The 20,827-nt window shown below is 40.5% G+C and overlaps 1 protein-coding gene across 6 annotated transcripts in view; it reads left to right on the forward strand.

Annotated features, from left to right (window-relative positions):
- Positions 1–1,462: 1,462 nt before the first annotated feature.
- The window catches only part of SSX2IP (SSX family member 2 interacting protein), a 53,604-nt gene continuing 34,239 nt past the window's right edge, over positions 1,463–20,827 (forward strand). For 2 of the 6 annotated variants that reach the window (XM_037498470.2, XM_054691383.1), the window contains exons 1-4: positions 1,719–1,777; positions 17,721–17,852; positions 18,416–18,585; positions 19,044–19,256. In XM_037498470.2, coding sequence (XP_037354367.1) covers positions 17,810–17,852; positions 18,416–18,585; positions 19,044–19,256 — 426 coding nt within the window. In that variant the 5' untranslated portion in view covers positions 1,719–1,777; positions 17,721–17,809. Of the gene's footprint in view, positions 1,537–1,717; positions 1,778–10,013; positions 10,053–17,720; positions 17,853–18,415; positions 18,586–19,043; positions 19,257–20,827 lie in introns of those variants that run through there. The other 4 variants (XM_054691381.1, XM_054691385.1, XM_054691384.1 and 1 more) reach the window with 4 other exon arrangements.

The following is a 20,827-nucleotide window of genomic DNA, read 5'->3' on the forward strand; positions in this document are numbered from 1 at the left end:
TCTTATCATTTTTATATAACATACTTTTTCAAATTTCTAGGATGGCAACGATCCATAGACCTAACCCAGGTAAACAACTGCTCTTCCAGGCCCCGTGAGCAGAAAGGAGGTACTGACACCAAAGAATTGAAAACCACTGGTTTATTCAGGTAGCTCTGATTCATCCTGGGGCTGGGAGCTGGTCCCGCCAGCCACGCAAAAGTGCATCTTTGCAATAACGGGGCCCTAACAGGTTATTAGGCCATCATTCACCTATCCTAAACAATATCTGACCTGGCCTCCTGACCACCCCTTGGGCCTGAAGAAGAGGGGGACTCGCTGGAGTCTGAAGTTGTCGCAGGACATGCCCACTCCCGGCCTTGATCTTCCATCGGGGTCGGGGGTGTGTGCTGGTAAACTGGGAGAGGGTCATTCCCTCGTTCTTCAGCGTTAATATTTCTTGTTCTTGTCTCATACATTTTGGTTGCAAAGGGCTCTCAGGAGCCTCTTTTAAGTATCAAACCTCTTTTCCTCCTGGAGTAAATCCCTTAGTTTTCACTATTTAAAAAATACAGCGAAGTACATCTTTGTCTCTCTCACTCAACTCATGCCTGAGTTTTCACCATCTGAGATCTTTCTCTTTTTGGCCTCTTTTCTCCCCTGGAGAGAATTTTAGGCTGACATGGAACAGGGGAGGAGCCTGCCTGGCCCTGGCTACGGGTGCTGCAAGCATACATTTTCCTTGCACAGATTTTGCTGAGTGGGCGTGCAACATTTCTGCATAAACTTCTAGTTTAAGAATGCGGTTTCTTAGTCCTCCTGTTGTCTTCTGCCTGGGTTGCTTTCCTAGCCCTCCTTTGACATGTAACTTTCTCCAGGGTCGTTTTGCAGCCACAATTCCCCAGGCTTGAGCCTCCCTTCCCCTGGGCCTGACCTAATTATGGGCTCCGACTCTTTAGTTGATTTCTCCCCTTTTGCAAACGCACGTGCCTCTTCGGGGGGGGGGGGGCGCCTCACTTTGGCCCTACGGTGTGTGTCGGGGTTCACCGCGGCTCGGAACACGTGCTCTAAAGCAGCCCCAACCCCCTTCCCCCACCGACCCGGGGCCCCGAGGTGGCAGGCGAGCGAGGGGGCGGGGAGCAGGGCCCGGCCGGGTGAATCCCAGGGCGTAACAGGTGCCGCGCCGCAGCTGCGCCCCATCCCGCTCCGGCTCTGGGGATAAGGTTCTCCTTTTCTCGGGGTTTTTTTGGGGTGGGGAGGAGACTCGGGGGCCCCCACCCGACCAATGCAGGCCGCGGTTGTTCATCGCCTAGCAACTGGGGGAGCCAATGGCAGGCGCTGGGGCTCGCGCCGGCGACGCGGGCGGGTGGGAACCTTGCGGACCTGCGGGGGCCGGCGGCGGCTGCGAGGGGCGGAGCTGAGCCGCGCCGGGGCGGGGCCGGCGGGAGCCCGGGGCGCGGGGCGCTGTGAGCCGCCGCGCGGGTGCGGGCCCTCGGGGCTGCGCGAGCGGGTGGAGGACGCCGGGCGGTGCCGCCCCGCAGCTCCGGGGGCGCGACGGTGAGGCCCTCGCCCCGCGGGGGGATTGTGACGCGCCCGCCTGGGGAGCGGCGACGGCGCCTGCGGGGCCCGGGGCCGGGCGCGCGGCGGGCGGGGGGCGCCGGGGGGGCGGCCGGGGGGGCGTGGAGGTGCGCGCCTGCACCTGGCTCGGCGCCCCGCTTCTCGGCCCAGGGCTCGGCGCGGCGGTTGCGGCCGTTGGAGGAGGCGGGCGACGTTGGCCCGGCCGCGCCGGGAGGAGGAGGTGGGTCGGTGCCGGCTTGGGCACCCCTCGCGCTGCGGGGCTCGGCGCAGCGCCTCCGCGGGGGCTCCGGCCCGGGGCGCCCCGAACCCGCTCCGGGATGGAGAGCGAGGGTGACGCCGGGCGTGGAATGAGCCGCGGGTGGGGGTCGTGGGGGAGGCGGGATGGCACATTTGGGGTTGCGGTGTCCTTTGCAGAGGCTGCGGGGCGTGCGGGCGGCGGGGTTTGGTAGCGCGAGCCGCCAGGGGCTGGCGTTAGAATGAGTGACTGGGGTACCCGTGACCCCAGCCTGGGAAGAGAACCCCGAGCGTGGGCTGGTTAAAAGTCAAGGGGGAGAAGTTGCATCATGTAAAGGGGCCGTGCATGCAGGCATGGGTGAGGCTATTTTGATGTAGGATTTTGTAGGAAAGGACAGGAACCCCGATTGGGAGCTGCCTGCCCCCTTTCGAGCCTGTGTTGCTCCTCCAGTTATGCAAGTCATTTGGGCCCGGGACATGGAATCACTGCATAGTTCGTTCTCAGCACGTGAAACGTTGGACTCTCTGGGTCGTCACTCTCCATTGTAAGGGCCTTGGTTGGTATCGCCAAATTGCCTGGCCTGCAATGCTGATACCGTTCTTGTTGGAGCTGAGAGAATTGAGATTTGATGAGAGGCGTACTTTGAGGGAGGATCAGAAGTGTGAGGGGGCTTCCTGGAGTTGAAATTGCTGGACTCCCCTGTTAATTCAGGTTCGAATCTAGGTCTGAATTATGGGTGCCTTGGAACTCTTTATGCTTCAGGAGGAATTGGCTTACAATTTAGACAGGAGAACATTCTGGCATTCTTGTTGATTCTGAACTGGAATGGTAGGTATGACTTAACATATTTAGGAGCTGACATTTGAAAAGAATTAGTGACCTGGAGAGGGGAAAATGGCTTTATAGAGTTAAAGTTTAGGTCAATTGTCTTGATTTTTAAAAGGTAGAGAGAGGTAGATTTTTGAACTGGAATTCAGATAGCAAAACTTAATCCAGCAGGGCCTCTCCGGTGGCGCAGCGGTTGAACGCTGGGTTGCGAAGAACCTTCTGCAGCTCTGGTTCGATCCCCAGCTGCTCCCCGGCCACCGGAGGAGGGTCCCACATGGTGCGCAGACCTCTCCTGCCACCCACTGCAACCCTCAGCAGTGTACTTCGGTCCTTCTGCCTGCTCTGCTCCCCGCTCTGGCTTTGGTGAATTCTCTCACCCTCCCGTGCTTCTGACTGTACCCAGTGCTTGTATAAATAAATAAATCTTTAAAAAAAAATTTCATCAAATCTTATATCCCAGAGCTATCATACAGGTATAGGAACTTAGGTAATTCATTGAAACAAAGAAGTGAAAGGTAATAACTAATTGGACAGCCTACAGCATTCTGCCTGCGGTCATTGAAAGTTTCTCAAAAACAGTGGTTCTTTGAAAAAAGGAGTAGGAATAGTAAAAATGAGAGACTTTAGTGACTTGCTGGGCCTCTTTAGCCAAGTCATCCTATACCTTTCCTTTCCTTCTCTTTCCCCATCTGTACAATGAAGATAATAAAGCCCCCTAGGATTAAGTAACATGGGTGAGGCAGCTTGAAGATAACTGTAGGGACTTAGTTATTCTGGGGTGAAATGTGAAGATCTCATAACACATTGCACCTTGTGACAACACCTGTTAAAGTGCATTATGTTCCAGACATGCTTGTGGGGGTGTATTATTTGGGTGAGGCTGAGATATGGGATATGAGAATACTAAAATGTTAATTGTTGAGATGATCGGCCATAGGCCCCAAAGCCAGCACAAAGTTAGATTCTGTTCTTGGATTCTCCAAGAAACCTGACATAGCTGCTCTTTGACAAAGTGGGTTATGGCAGCTTTTATAAAAGTAATCTTTGCTTTCTGTTGTAGAATGAACCCAGATAAAAAGGTGTAAAAGACACTGCCTCAGAATTGTCTGGTTTTAATTCTTTCCACATGCTTAAATTGTAGCAATTACAAAGCTTTTTAATGTGCTGTTTTCTTTTTTTTTTTTTTAAACAGTACTTGTGAATAAACCTTATTGGTTTGATTATTTGCTCAAGAAACAAAGGATTTTTATAATTTGTGTATTTTGTGCCTTTGGTAATGATGATCGTGATTAGCTGTTTATGCGGTGCAAGTTATCTTGGATTCGCAAATATATGGGTTGAGATAGACTAGAGAAGTGCTCCACTCATTATTGGTGGTGGAGTCAACCTAAAATACTTACTTTTGATAGTGGGTTGGTCTTAGTATTGCTCACATATGTAGTGAATTATGCTTTAATAACTTATTGTTTCAATAAACTTTAACACTGAACTGCAACTTGCCAGACCTGAGTATAAAAATGATGAGTATCACTGGGAAGAAGTTGTTTTTAGGACATTTACAGTACAGTAAGGGAGACAGTAAAAATAGAAAATAAAAGCTGCAAACACAAGAAGGCTTTAGAAAAGAGAATTTGAGCTTGTCTCCATGTAGGAGGAAGTGTTTACCTGGTGAAGGTATACTGGCATATTCCTCCTTTGGGGAAGTCCAGGTGGTTTGAAATTTGGTGGTTTGAGAAGGGAGGGATTAGTGATAAGATTGGAGAATGAGCTATGACCTTTAACCAGTGGTGATAGGAAACCATTTATTTTTTTTTTTTTAAAGATTTATTTATACAAGTACCGGGTACAGTCAGTAGCGCGGGAGGGTGAGAGAAATTCACCAGAGCCAGAGTGGGGAGCAGAGCAGGCAGACCAACGAAATACACTGCTGAGGGGAGCAGCGGGTGAGACAGGAGAGGTCTGCCTTGCCATAAGGGACCCTTTTGGCTGGCCGGGATGGAACCGGCTGCAGGCCCAGCGCTCAACCGCTGCGCCACCAGGGGAGGCCCAATAGGGAACCATATAAAAGGCTTTATCCAGGGGAATTATATTTGATTTTTACTTTAGAAGGGTATTTCCACCAAAATTAGTAATTTGAGTGCTCCAAACGTGTTTTGAACATAGAAAATCCTAGTAATACATGAGTGACAACAGCCCTACCCAGTAAAGACTTGAAAACTATTTTATTTAAGCCCCCCGGAAGCTATAGAAGAGGAAAAGTGCTTATTTATTTAACCTCTGTTAAATATCTTCTACTTTTAAAATCAACGGAATTAATGATACAAAATACAGCCCCATTTTCAAGGAACTTGCAGTACACTGGGAGAGAACACAAATACAACATAGTGCAGAATATGAGTATCATAAGAAGCATAAAAATGTCAGGCCCTAGCAATGCAAGACTCTGAAATGGAGAGGTCACAAATTATCTTTCAAATCAAAAATAATCTCTTAAGTAGAAATTAAACTACAATAATCTAAACAGTAAGGACAATGTGAGCTATTTACAATTTTCATTTTTCAGCCTGTCTCACCCATGTCTTCCCTCCTCCCTATGCTCCTGTGTTTAAACACCATTACTTCTAGTGATGTGACCTTGGGCAAGTTACTATTTACCCTTCCCTGTACCTTAGTTATCTAATTTCTAAGTTAGTGATAGAAATACTATTTCATTAGATTATGGTCGTTAAATAGGAAAACAATGTTAATATGTAGAACAGTGCCTGGAAATAGAACTTACACTTATTGAGCACTAAGTATTATTTCTTATTGATATAAAAATGTTGAATTGAATAAGAACTAATTAAGAACTAACTTAAGGACATGAATTTTTTTTTAGTTCCTAGTGGATATATGTATGAGCATCAAATAAAAAACCTCTATGTTCAGAGTGGCTAAATATATCTTGTTAGACTAAGTTTCTTGAACAAGTTTATTATCTTCTTATTTGCTGATCACTCTCTGGAATTCATCTTCCATTTTCTCCCTACAGCTATATCATTAAGTCTTATTAAGATGGGAGGAGAAATTCTGTACCCCACTCTGTCTCTGGTGGATCCTCTCACCATCCCCCATATCTCTGTCCTGTACCCCAGCTCTTGTATACATAAATAAATATTTAAAAAAAAAAGATGGGAGGAGATTGCTGGAATATAGCTAAAAGAATTGTAGCACTAACGTGATTTTAAAACCATATACAGAGTTTTGGGTAGCCAGGAGATACTTACAATCCAAGATGGATACCAACTGTTGCCTATACTGAAAGTTCCCGTCATGAATTTGTCAGTCATTTGCCAATGAATTGTAATCTTTTTGTTTGTCCTTTCCTATCTAGAAGATGATGCCTTTTAACATTATTCTTTCTAGTTCATATCCAATTTTTAGAAACCGCCATCAACATAGAATACAGGATATAAAAGCAAAAAGGTATCTTAGATGTCATCAATAAATACAACCCTCTACCAGCTGTGTTAATTTATGATGATAAAATAGATTAGAAAATTTTTATCATTTGTTCAGGACTCTTCAGTGTCAAGAAGCCAGAGTCTGAGGCCTTGGAATCAAAAACAGCTAGTTTTTGTTCTTAACTTTCAGGTTAAAGAGCTGGGTTTTTATTCCTGCTTTCAGATTTGTAATTGGGTAAGTTACCTAATTTTTCTGATTCACATACTTACATCAATGAAAGTGTTGTCTCTCTTCTTCCTGGAGCCACTGTAAGGGTGGGTGACTTAGCTGCTGAGCCCCATCTGTGTGCAGTGGATTCTTGGAGTTGTTCTATTCTCCCAGTTTCATGCACTTAGTGCAGTTCTGAATTCCCTGTCCATGATTCTTTTGCACATTTATGGATGGCTTCATGCATCTTTGAAGCTGTCACCCAAAATGCCCATTTCTACAATTTTAAGATGGTATGATCATGGATTTTGGATTGTGACCCACAACAATTTCATCCCTGAGTTGCAGTAATCAGGCCTGGGACCCAGGGTTCTTGGTCCCTCATAGCCAGACGGTGTGGATAGGATTTAGAATTGTTTGAAACATCTGAGGAATGTTAAAAGAATTTTTTTAAAGGACTTCAGGTGCAAAGAGTTAGATTAGTTGTTGTTGACTCATGACTCAGTCACATAATTGATTCATTTGTTTCATTTTAATAATAAAAAAGGCACCACCTAACATAAAACTAGGACCTTGGGGCCTCTCCTGGTGGCGCAGCAGGTTGAGTGCAGTGCTGTGAAGCTGTCTGCAGTCTCTGCAGTGCAGGTTCAATTCCTGGCCGGCCAGGGAGATACCCACATGGTGCAGCAGACCTCTCCTGTCTCACCTGCTGCTCCCCTCAGCAGTGCACCTTGGTCTGTCTGCCCGTTCTGCTCCCTGCTCTGTCTCTGGTGAATCCTGTCACCCAGCCCGTGCCTCTGACTTGTACCCCAGTGCTTGTATAAATAAACAAATTACAAAAATAAAACTAGGACCGTGAAAATGGCTTCTGTATAACCATGTGGGCTCCTTTGTCCATTTATCCTACTTGCCTCGCCTAAGGCAGTGGAATCCTATATTCATCATTCTCTGGGTGTCTTTGAATATAGTTTTATTGCATGTATAATATTTCTGTTCACATACAGTTACAAGCTGTATGTTACATTCCTGGTGCCCTGAGATATTTTTCATTTTATAATGCAGGAATTCATTGACTGAATATGGTATTGCTAAAACTTATCTATATCGTATGTCACTGAAGTTTTCTGATTACCCCATAGTATTCCTTTATGCAGATAGGCTGTTGATCCATTCTCTTATTGATGGGTGTTTGGGTTGCTTCCAAGGGTTATGCTTCTGTATACTTTGCTGTTGTGAGAATGCCGCTGTTTCTATCCACACCTCTTGACATATGTATGCAAGAGTTTCTCTTGTATTTTTATCTAGAAATGGACTTGCGGGTCATAGAGTATATGAATAGGATATATGAATTTCAGCTTCCCTACTGTTTGCTTTTCAAATGTTCTCTCCACCCTCCAAGACTTAATAACTCCTAGCCAGGGGCACTCTCTTGGAATGTTATTTTCAACCTTCACTTAGTTCTTCGGAAAACTTTTACAATATTGTTTGAATCCATTCTGTTGCACCCTCAGGTTATAATTCCTTTTTGGTGTTCTGCATATTGCATAAATGGAATACTAACATAACCACTTTCTGTAGAGTACAGGTGTTCTCAATCTTTGTTAGACTCACATGGAGGGTAAAATTTGCACTTTTGACTTGTGCCCAGGTGCTGTTGATGCTACTGGTCTTGGGACTGCAGTTTGAGAACTATAACCAATGATTGAGTTTGGGCTAAATCATTGAAGAAACTCTTACAGATAAATGATTACATTTATTAAAGAACAGATGCATAGATTTTGTTTTGTTTCTCTTATTTCCATTGCCTTTAGTAACTTTTGTTACTTTTTACTTATTTTAGAAACGTACTTTTTATTTTAGAAAGGAAATACCAATAAATGGTAACTTTTTTTGGTCTTCCTAGTTGACCTCCAACCCTACAAAGTAGGACAGATTTTTAAATAGTGCTGTTCTACCTATATGTACATTAGAAGAATTTGAAATTGGTGCACCATCTATAAATTGTCATGCTTATGATTCATCCACTGAGTCACCTTGCTGCTTCTCTACATTGGCACTAATCCAGTTTTGATTGAAAGTCCTTCTTAGCAGCATAGCTAAAGTGCTGCTCTTACCTGTCAAAATATTATAATAGCATACATCACACTAATGTATCATTGACTTTAGGTGGGCATTTATTCAGCAAACTTCATTGAGGTCAGCCATGGGTCAGTTATCATACCTCACACCAAAGTGGGTACAAGCTGCACATCAGGCCTGCTGACCAGGAACTCAGCATAGGTGGGGGAAGAGAAGTTTTCTTTACCAACAGATCTATAATGAAACTTAATGCGAAGTATTCTAGAAGCACAAAGAGAAGATGGTGGAAGTTTGGGCCTCTAGCAGTTTGGCCTCTGACTACCCTAGGTTTTTCTAGATAAAGAAATCAAATTGCTTTATTTAGTTTGCTTTTGTGCAGATCACATTTCAGCTACTAAATTGGAATAATTACTATTTGGTTGTATTTTAGTTTAAAGTGAGGAGGTAGAGAAGTGGCTAAGTGTTCACATTGAAAAAGCAGCTTACGTGCAGGGTATCCCTTCCCCTCGTACAATAAAAACAAATGTCTGGGCTGCTAGGGTTTGAGTGACAGCTTTGTCCATTGTGGGGCAGGAGGACACTCTGGGCCTGTTTCCTCTCTTGTAACAGGAAATATCTATTTGGGTTATTGTGAGATTGAATGAATAAAATGCTTTAGGTTGCCCCCGTTAAATGGTTCACCCTTCATAAATTTTGCTAGTATTGTTTAAATTAGATATCATTTGGTACACATTTGATTGTGAAGATAATGTGTGCATTATTATAAAAATGTGAGCAAGATATTCTGTATTTGGTCCCATGAGAGAGGAAAAAATCATAGCCAATTAGAATTGAACATTTTTTTAAAAGATTTTTTTTTTTATTATTTATTTATACAAGAACCGTGGTACAGGCCAGATGTGCGGGTGGGTGAGAGGATTCACCAGAGACAGAGCAGGGAACAGAACAGGCAGACTGATGAAATACACTGCTGAGGGGAGCAGCAGGTGAGACAGGAGAGGTCTGCTGTGCCATGTGGGTATCTCCGCGGCCAGCGGGGATCGAACCAGCACTGCAGAGGCTGTGGACAGCTTCACAGCGCTGCTCCCAACCACCTGCAGAGGCCCTAGAACTGAACATTTTTTAAAGATCATCTGCTTCAGCCTCCTGATTTACAGATGTGGAAATTGAAAAACAAACAAATGATTGGCTCAAGGGTGCTCAGTAAACAGTAGAGGTGGCACTGAGAACCATACCCTGTCTCATTCTGATGTGCTTTCAAATCCCTGTGCAGCATCCCTGAAGTGATAATGTCCTGAAAAAAACAGTAGTCTCATTTGAGAACCAAGACCAAAACAGATAAAAACATTTGCAATAAAAAATCAGTATATAATGAAATATCAGATGACATGGCATAGACTTGAAGTACATAATATAACTTAATGAGCTGCTCTTTTGAAGCAGAGAGATACTTGATTAGTTCATTGATTCATGGCAGATTCATAAGAAGCATATCTTTTGAAAGTATCAGTTATAAGTCAAAGTCAGTCTCCTCTATTCTTTTCTTCCTACCAAGTTAGGTTATAATTGAGCCAGAGGGAGAGTCCACCTTTGCTACATCAACCAGCTCTGTGTCTTTACAGTTCACAACAGAGGGAGGGAGGAGAGCCTCCCTGATGGGTTAAATCCCCACAGACCAGCACTGACATAGCAGGACATCAAGGTAAAAACTGTCTTCCTTCTGAATTGTCTGCATGAAATATATGGAATAGGTGTGATGAGTGTAAGTGATTGGTGGAAAAGGTCTTATCACTTGTCTAAGTTGATATTTCCACTGAAGAACAGGGATGCTGCTGTCTGGGATTGAGGTAAGAGTACTTTTATGCACACCGTCTCATTTAACTCTGCAGGAATCCATTGCTTCTTAAAAGTTGACAAAATATTACATGCCCCTAAAACACTCCAGCTATATCAAGCTGTACTGTGGGAGAAGTGAAAATCCTAGTCCACCCCTCCTATACCCAGGAATGTTGTTGGTAGCAATTTGTAAATTTTCCAGATCTTTCTCCTAGATGTATTTAGATAGTTTGATTTAACAAAAAATGGTGATCATCTGTCTTGTTATTCTTCATGCTCTGCATGCAGACCTGCTTCACTTTAATAGTCCTGAGTAGCTCTCTTCCTATTGGTTTTTAACCATTTCTTTATTGATGGATTGTCTCTAGTTTCTTGCCATTACAAATAATGCTACAGACAACAGTGTCCTTCCTTGTATGTTGTGCTTGCTCCATATGTGATTTAACATGTGGTTGTTACTGGAATGCAGGTCTCGGTTCCCTTGGCCAATAAGTAAAAGGAAACAGAGTTTGAGAAGGAGAATAGTTTAATTTGTTGACATATTGAGGGCCACAGACTAGTGTCTGAAAGACCACCTTTCTACTCTTTGGCAGAGTGCAGGGTATTTATCCAGAGTTACAAGGAAGTAGAAGGGGTGAGTGGTTAAGGGCAGCATGTCCATCCTTGCGACACAAGTGCCTGGAGGTTCTGGTGGAGGTCAGCTTGCTTTCTCTCTCGCCTGGTGGTCAGCAATTCAGATGTTATCTTTCTAGTGATGTTCTTTTCCCTAGAATGTAAGAACACAAAGTTTGTTAAGCCTAGAGGGCAAATAAAGAAGGGAAAGGGGAGAGCTTATCTGGTGGGACAGAGAAAGACTTACATTTGGCTCTGCATCATGGTAATAGATACCTTAGGAGTATAACAGTGGAAAGATTTATGCATTTCAAATTTTTGTAGACTATACTCCTGAAGATGTGGGATCCTATATTTCTGAATCATGTACAGTGTTGTAAACTAATGTTACCTTGCTGAAGATTTTTTTAAAAATAGATACTTCTTGTCGACTCTAAACACTTCCTTTTTCCTCTCCCCCCTTGTCCCGTGTAGATTGCCATCTAAAACTTAACTGACCTGGTAAAGTCCAATTTTCCTTATATAATTGATTGGGACATTTTAAAATATAATTTCTAACCAGTTTTTGCCCAATAAGGATGCTTGTCTTTGCGTTTTAAGATAGTATAGAGAAATTGATTAATCTGGAAATATTTTAAGTTTTTTATTGTGCATTCCATTCTGCATTAATTTTGGTGTTTGAGAATGATGATATTTATCCTCATTGCCTCTACTCATCACCATTACCTTTTTAAAATAAGAATTTTTTTCTTATTACATGAAGAAAATGTTCACTTATAGAAACTTTGGAAGACAAAAAGAAGTGAAGATTAAACACAATATTTGTATGTATGTTAAAATACATAAAAGAACAAATTCCTACCCTCCCACCCCTCACTTTTCTACTCCTAGGTTGGTCTTCTGGTTGGTTGTTTTTTTTTTGTGTGTGTGTTGTTCTTACACCAACTTACATCTTTATAGAGTAGAATTTAACGTGTGTACTTCTATCTAATTTAGGGATTTCTTAAAAGAGCAGGTGAGACTACTTTGGATTTTGTTCTGTAATATTTTTTAATTAACAGGGATGAAACTCTTTCCAAGTGTAAATTGTGGAAAATTAGCTAACATTTATTGAGCACTTATTGCATACCCATGACTGGCTTAAGCCTTTTGCATACCTAAACTTAACAATGAAGTTATTATAAAATTTAAAAACTATATTTAGACATCTTATAATCTTTTGAGGTAAAGAAGATTTTTGCTACTCATTTGCAAATGAGGAAAGTGAAGTCCAGAGATTTCGTTGTGGGATCACTTAGTGGTAGAACTGGGGCTTGAAACCATGTGATCTAACTTTGGATCCTGTTATTCATCATACCATACTATTTTTCATAGTGGTGTAATAATTGCTTCAAGGGTGTATGTATATAAGGAATTAAGTACAGCATGTAGCCTCCTCCTCCATAAGCTGCTACAGGGTAGCTTTCTAGTGGCAAATTTTGACCATAACTTCATTGAGATCTTAATCCCACTGCCTAAAGGGATACACATGATTTGTGTCTTCACACACAACAGTCTTTGCCCAGTTGGGAAATATGATTTAACTTGTGATAGGAGTGCTGCTTCCTCAGCCTCTCATCTGCTGATTCAGCAGTAGGTGATAAGGGTTAAGAGAATGGGTTCGGCATGGGAGTAGGGGATCCGAACTCCCTGTTCTGCCCCTTGCTGGCCGTATGACCTTGGGAAAATTACCTAACCTTTCTGTGCCTCAGATTTCTTATCTGTGAGAAAGAAGTAATATGGTAACACAAGGCTGTTGTGAGGATTGTGACTTCATGATACAAGTAAAGCATTTAGAACAACTCCTGGCACATGGTTTATTAAATCATATGCTACGTACACTGTACTTAGTAGTTTAGCTATTATTAAATACCTATTATTAAATACCGACAACTACCCTTGAAGTAGATAGTATCACCCTGTTGTCCAGGTGAGGAAATGGACTGGGAGAGAGACTTTGGCAGGATATGTCCCAGTGTGCGTGACCCAGGCCTGTGAGGTTGACTTTGTTGGCACTGTGCTCTCCAACTCTGAGTCTTCACAGCCACAAATTCAGGAAGGGGCAGATGATGAAGGGTGTATCAGATTTTGGGTTTTAGCTACTGAGATATATATTAAAGTTTATGAAAATACTATTGAATTATGCAATTTAGAGTTTTAAATTTGTAAAAAAATAGATTTTCTAAGAGGTTGAATTTAGGCTATTTCTATACTTGATGTGTACACCTGAATGGTTTTATTTAAGGTTAACAGAGGTATTTGTTGGAATAAAATTAAAAGCTATATTCTTTGGAACAAAATTAAAGCAGAAGGTGATATTGACTTTAAAATAATCACAATGAATTTAGTTTTGAGAGTAATAATATATGTTAAATTATCTTGATATTCAATTCTTAAGTTTTGTAACTGAGTTTATAAGATGGGACTAATTTAAAGACTTAGTTTTAACATTACGGTTTTCTTAACCCAACAATTTAGTAATTCTGTGAAATTCTAGCACAGAATTTAGTTACCAGTTTGTGAAAAATCCTATGCAGTATTTAGAAAAACAAACGGTTTAATGTTACTGCATTCCTGTATAATGAAAAGCTATTATTTTCTGGCACTTGATTGAAGTTTGTTTTAGAATTCTGATTAGGTAGGCAATTGTGCCTTCTCAAGTTTGAATTTCAAGTGAATTTGAAAAGAACATTTTAAATAGTGTCTGTGTCAAGGAAATCTTGTAATCAGGATACTACTTATGTTTCTGCTGAGCTTTCTTTCACTTGCAATGTGTTAGGAGAAATTTGGGGCATGAGGAATAGTAATACTTTTCTCTAAAGGACTCATCTTTCACATCTTTTGCATCTTTCCCCTGGCTGTTTTCCTTTACCTGTTTTTGCTTGCTGGAAAGAACAGGTTAATTCGTCATGGTTATGTTCTTGAGTACTTATTGATATTTCTGTTTATTAACATTAGTGTATATATAGAAACAAATGGAAAATGTGTGGTACTTAGGAAACCAGGAAACTGGGTAAGATGAAGCAAACTAGTAAGTATTTGAAATTTTAGAGGACTTAAGTTTTGTGGGCTGTGATTTGGGCATGAGCTGGGCTTTCAGCTGGTTGAGCTGGGCTTTGAAGAAGCATTAGTTTTGGAGTGGGTGAGAGAAGAAAGCGCACGGGCTGGAGAGTGCCACATGTGGGACATTGTTCATTTTACAGACATTTACTCAGCATTTGCTGTGTTTCACGGACACTTGCATGCAAAAATTTATTCAATCCCTGCCCCGTACAAAATTATTGGCTGGTAATACAACTATAATAATATGGAGTGATTAATTATAATACTGCCATAAATGATTAGTTGCACTTGTAGTGCATGGTATTACTTAAGTTTTAGCAGGAGAAATACAAATTATTGAAGGAACTCAGGCATGTATATTTTAATACTTAGTAGTTATCTATTGTTGCATAACAGATTACTCCAAAAGTTAGCAGCTTAATACAGGTATTTATATTTCAATTTCTGTGGATCAGGAATCTGGGTGTGGCTTAGTTGGGTGTCTGTGACTCAGGGTCTCCCCACTAGGTGGGTTTCACGTGTTGGCCCAGACTGCTGTCATCTAGGCTGGACTGGGGGCAGGTCTTTATTCAGACTCCCTCCTGGCTCCAGGCAGGCCTCACATCCTCACTAGCTCCTGGCTGGACACTCACTCTTCTTTGCCACAGCAGCCTGTCTGTCCTAGGGCTGCTCCCAGCATGACAGCTTGCTTTCCCCCAGAAAGAGAGATCTGAGAGACAGTGAGTACTATACAACCCCAGACAGAAGCCAGTGCCTTTCTACAACCTAAATTTGAATGTGAAACCTCTCACTTTTGTATTCTATTTGTTAGTAGCTAGTCACTAAATGAAGCCCACACTCAAGGCACAGAATAATCCCCCACCCCATCGCCATGTCTTTTAAGAACTTGGTAATCAACTTTTACTAAGAGCAACAGTGTCTGTTGTTATAGCCTTTAGAGTCCTGTCATTTATATCTAGCAGTCAGATCTGTGTGTTTAGATGATGGTAATGATGATAACAACTAATACTATGTATGTATGTCCCAAATGCCAGGCGGTGTGCTAAATGCTTTATGTGCATTATCTCATCTAGTCCTCTGGGAGAACTATGAAGTAAACACTGTTGTTATGGCAATTTACCAGCAAGAAGCTAGGGCTCAGAGAGGTTAAGTAAGTCAAAAGAACTGGGTTAGAATAGATGGATTTTTGGGCCTCCCCGATGGCGCAGCAGTTGAGCGCTGGGTTGCGAAGCTGCCCGCATCCTCTAGAGTGCCAGTTCGATCCCCGGCTGCTCCCTGGCCACGGGTCCCTGCCGCCCGCTGCTCCCCTCAGCAGTGTACTTCGGTCCTTTTGCCTGCTCTGCTCCCCGCTCTGGCTCTCACCCTCCCGCGCTTCTGACTGTACCCAGCGCTTGTATAAATTAAAAAAAAAAAAAAAAAGAATAGATGGATTTTTTTCTCCCTTGGATCCTGGTTTGTTTATAGCAGCTCTCCCTGAAAGTCGAAAGTGAAGTTATTAAATCTATTGAGTCTGTAGCTTTTTCAACCTGTTCATCTAATCGCTGAAGGGACTCATTTTAAGGACAATGGGAAGTGGAGAATAGTTACATGAGTAGAAAAATGGCAAAAGATTAGTGTTAGACTGTGGATAAACCTACCCTCCTCTCCATGTGTCATCTAATATGTGATATGTAATGGCATGTGTTTTAATATATATTGAATGCTGCTCTATGACTTGGGAATCATCTTTGGTTTCTCTTGCCTACATTTCAGTCCATCTGTGCATTGTAACGGTTTCTATTCCCAGAATACAGCATTTATCCACCTGTTTTGATTCTTCTCTTAGAGCCTTAGTGTATCACCGGTCATCTTACCTGAGCTATCACAGTCGCCTCATTTCTTCCAGCCTCCTCTGGTACCCACTTACGGTCTGTTTAGAGTAAAGTAGCCAGTGTGATCTTTTTAAAGGCCTATAGGAAATCATGTAGTCTTCCGCTTAAACCCCTTTAGTAGTTTTTCATTGTAATTTAAACAAAATCCAACTTCCTACAGACTTTCATTGCTTACTGTGCTTCAAATGTACAGGCCTTGTATTGTTCGTACTTAAATTCATTTCCACCTTTTGTCTTTGTACCTGTTGTTTCCTCTTCGGGGTGACTGACTCAGGTCTGAGCTCAATTGTCAGCACCTCAGTGCAGTATTCCTTGACTAATTTAGACACCCCTTGCCTTAATATGCTCTTGTGTTACTGTGTTTTATTTTCTTTATATCAATAGTTCTTACCACTCTGAGTATTGTTAATTTATTGTTTGATTCTTACCTATTTCTCCTACCACCAGAATATGGATTTCTTGAGAGCAGGGCCTCCCCTGTGCTTAGAAAATAATGACACATAATAGTACAACCAAAAAATTTTTGCATGAATGAAAATTTTCATCTCATTTTGCATATATTTTGGATATTTCCCCAAATCTTAATAAAATATCAGTGTTTATGAACTCTTGGTCTGCAGTCCAAAGTCCAGTCTTTAGTCTGGACTAAAACATACTGATTGGACTTGATAAAAAGTATTGTTTCAGGTGTAACTTACATCCAGTCAAGTGCACAGATCTTAAGTGTGCAACTTGATGAGTTGCACTAATGTGTATACCTGCGGAGCTGCCTCGCAGATCTAGATATAAAGGACTTTCTCATATCCCTCCCAGCAACTCCCTCCCTTCCCGAATGATAACTTGTATAGCCTTTTAAATTTCCTTTTAACATTTAAAACTTGGGGGGAATTCATATAGGAAGCCAGAATTCCAATGTCTCTTACAAAATGGAAAGATGTAGCAACATAGGACTTGCTTTCATTTTTTTAATCTCAATTTATTTGTAGCTGAGAAGCTGCAGTCCAGACTTATTGGCATGGTAGTCTCCAGCTTGCCTGCAATCTTCACCTCTCTTCACTCTACTCTGACCTTGAAGTCGATTTCCAATTACCATTTATAATTATAATTTGAATTGGTTTTGTAATGATGAAAAATATTTATTTCTTCCATTATCTCTATAAAGGAGTAAGAAACATAAATGGTAGACTAAAAGGGTTGTGTGTTCCTTATAATTGCTCCATTCATAAGCATTTCTGGCCTTACATAAGTTATTTATAAGTTATTTTGTGTTATATTATTTATAAATGAATTCTTCATGTGAGTTATTTCTCTTTTTTGATATTGTAAATGTGTAGATTACATATACAAATCATTAAGATAAAATTTTAGAAGTAAAACTTTTGGATCAAAATAGATTTACATTTTTAAGATTTTTGACACATTGCTTGGCAGTAGCAGAAACTGATGTAGTCTTACTGGAAAGTAGTGTAGGGAGTTTTTATTTCCTTACATCTGTGCCAACACTGGAAATTGTAATTAAAAAGGAAATTTTTGTTATGATAGTAAAAACAAACAATGGAAATGCTGGCCAAAAAGTTTTTCATCTTGAAATCTACGTTAAATCAGGATTGTACTTTATTTTGCAAGATATAATGTAGGCATTTTTACTACTTAGTTCATTGACGTATCTTAGAAGTAAATCGCCAGTCATATTATTATATACCAGGTACTTAGTACATGAAGAATTGTGAATATCATGGTATAACTTGAGAAGCCTTTAACCTTCATCCTGACACACACCCAGATACCCTTCCCCCCCATACACACATTGAGCTCTCTACCATGTTCTATGTGGGAGTGCATAGGAGTACATAATGCAAAATCCTTGCTTTGATACACGTACAACTAATTCTTGCATACTGGTTTTGTATTTACTTTCATGTTTTTAATTATATGATTTTTGCTTTTAGGAGATGCCTACATAGAAGAGTGACAGCAGCTGGACTAAATGTTTCACTGCTGAACTGGTTCCTCAGGTATCCTGGCTCTGGCGATTGCTATGGGAGATTGGATGACTGTTACAGATCCAGGTCTGTCTTCAGGTAACTGATGAGTCTGAAATAATTGTAAATTACAACAGTCATCATACAGTGCATTTTTAGTGAAACTGTAAAATAACTATAAACATTGAAGATGTGATAAGAGAAAAGCATAGTAGATGTAAATTGCAATATTACCTTCAGTAAAATTGTCAGTGTCATAAGTGGGATTAAAAATTTTAGATAAAGAATAGATTGCTTGATTTTCATTCTAAGGAAACTTTTATGCTTTTGAAAAAAATTCATTGGCTATTTCTCTTAATATATTCCTTTAATTACATAAACTTTGATTGGCCTAGATGAGTGGTTTAGTTTGTTGGTATGTGAATCACAAGTACTGTATATTGAGGTATATTATATCCTGACATGCTGCTAAGAGCACCACTACATAACTGTGTCTTTTTGGAAAAAATTACGTAGTTTTCATACCAAAACAAGCTTTGTCCTAATTTGAAAATACTGAAAAATATGTATGTGATTTAGAATCTTTGGTAATAGAGGATTGTTACCCTTGCATGTGGTTTTTATGAGTTATTTACATAAATGACTTTCATTGATTCTTTCAGAAAAGAAAAATATTTCTCAATATACCTCAGAAACAAAGATGTCTCCATCAAGTTTATACTCACAGCAAGTGCTCTGTTCTTCAATACCCTTATCAAAAAATGTGCACAGTTTTTTCAGTGCCTTCTGCACAGAAGAGAATATTGAACAAAGTATTTCATACCTTGATCAGGTAACATGCTTTTTTGTAAGAAACAGTAACCTAATCATGTTATATAATAGTGGACATGTGACCCTTAAGAGAAAAGCATCTGTCAGGCATAAGGATGTTGTTAGGTATTGGCCTGGGACAGACAGCATATTAGACTTGCAGAGACTCTTAGGGATTGTGAGTGAATGCAAGGTCAACCTGTTTGCCTGGAGCAGGTTGGCTTCCCCATCACTCCAGGGCACCCCCCAATCAAAGTCTCACCCTTATTGTACTGATGAGAAACCCAAGTGCTATTCTAAGTCACAGGTGATTGCAGAGCAGAGGCTAAAGAGCCTCCATTATTTAATTCTTTAGTACTTTTGGATACTTACTATTAAGTATTGTAGGATAGTTTTCTTTCTCAGAAAACATTACTGTCTTTTCTTTCTGTACTAAGTTGTATGGTAACCAAATTTTATGAAAACATTTTCTCCTACCAGGAATTGACTACTTTTGGTTTTCCTTCATTATATGAAGAACCCAAAGGTAAAGAGACAAAGAGAGGATTAAATGTAGTTGCTGTTTTAAATTGTATGAATGAGCTACTTGTACTTCAGCGCAAGAACCTTCTAGCTCAGGAAAATGTGGAAACACAGAATCTGAAACTGGGAAGTGATATGGACCATCTGCAGAACTGCTATGCAAAACTTAAGGTAGAAATTGTCTGTCTGCATTGAAAATATGCATATGATACTTTGAATTTTTATTGACTTTATTTTAGGGTTTGTTTTTTTAAGTTTGAGGGTTTTTTTAAAAACTGGGAAATTAAAAGTGAACTTTAATTTGTGTGTATCACTTGTATTGCTTCTCTATATCAATGTTGAGGGTATTGATTTTATGAACTCTGTGTAGCAACTTGTCAAATCTGTAGAAACTTAGATTAGAAAATATTTCAATCTGACAAAAATAAAGTGAGGACTCTCCCACCCTAGTCACTCTTCTTAATAGATAGATGTGTAACTTAAAATCATCTTGTGAGAGGGTACATTAGTTAATTCCAGGATAAATATTCTTGAGAACCTCCATGCCAAAGTTACTAAAACTCAATAATGAAAGCATATCAGATAACTTCTAACTTTTAGAAATCCTTAAGTCTCTAGAGATGACTGTAGAATGCTTTCATAAACTTGTTTGCTTCTCTGAATAAAAGAAACATTTTTAACAGGCTCATAATACCTCCCTTAAAATATAAAACATTTGTTGCTAGCTTCTGCTTTGCTTTTATTCTTTCCTTTTTTTAGAAAGGTTTTTAAAATTCATTTATTTGAGGAAAAAAAGAGAAAAAGGTGTTCACAATCACATACATTAGGATTGTATATTATGAACAGTGTTACCAATTCAAGGCAATTTTTTTCTCCTAAAGGTGCTTTTCTACACTGAGTCTGTATATTTGTGAAAATAAAAATCTTTAATCAGCAGACTCTCAGAAAATCAGATTCCTTTTGGTTTGTCAGTGTGGTTCATGCCTCTGCACTTATTTTTTGTCCTGTATCCTCCCCTACCTGCTCCCTCCAAGAATAGATAACAACAACAAATCCTACTCAAAATCTTGACTCTCTGAGTTTTATTGGAATGAAAAATAATAGGATCGCTCTATATCATATTTGCAAGTCTTCCAGTAGAGAATGTATTAAAAAGAAGTAACCTAGAATTGGCCTGTGGGTGAACACAGGGAACGTTTGGAGATCAACTTAGAGAAGCATCTTAACTCCTTAGCAGCACCTGCCTTTTCCAGCCTGCATTACCTAGTGCTATTTTATGTTGTCTCCTTAGCTCATGTACAGTGTAGGTTTGTTTTCCCTAATAATATTTTTAGGGTTTTGCACCTCCTGTATGCCTAAGGCATAGAGAGTATTCAACTCCTTATCTTGGGTGACCTGCACACTGTAGTGACCTAAGGAGGCTGCCTTCCAAGCTTACAAAAAGTCTCTGAGTTATGGATAATACTTAATTTGACTCAGAGACACTTGGTGGAAGTTCTTATGCATTATACTGAACCAGAGTTGTAAACCCTAGAAGTCAGTAATTCTGCATTACAACTTTTTATTTGGGTACCTTTGGCTAAGTGTCTTTTAAGTAGCTAGTAAATAAATGATGATACTGATAATCTGGGGATGGATATAGTGAGCCTTTCTTCTAAGTAATGGTTATTACTAGGATTACCTAGAGTATAGAGTGATTTCCAGGATATCTTTTAATTTGGAATTTAACCTGGACCAAAATC

This window comes from Talpa occidentalis, unplaced genomic scaffold, assembly GCF_014898055.3.
Source record: "Talpa occidentalis isolate TD23 unplaced genomic scaffold, MPIMG_talOcc4v2.1 talOcc4.9, whole genome shotgun sequence".
NCBI classification, from domain to species: domain Eukaryota; kingdom Metazoa; phylum Chordata; class Mammalia; order Eulipotyphla; family Talpidae; genus Talpa; species Talpa occidentalis.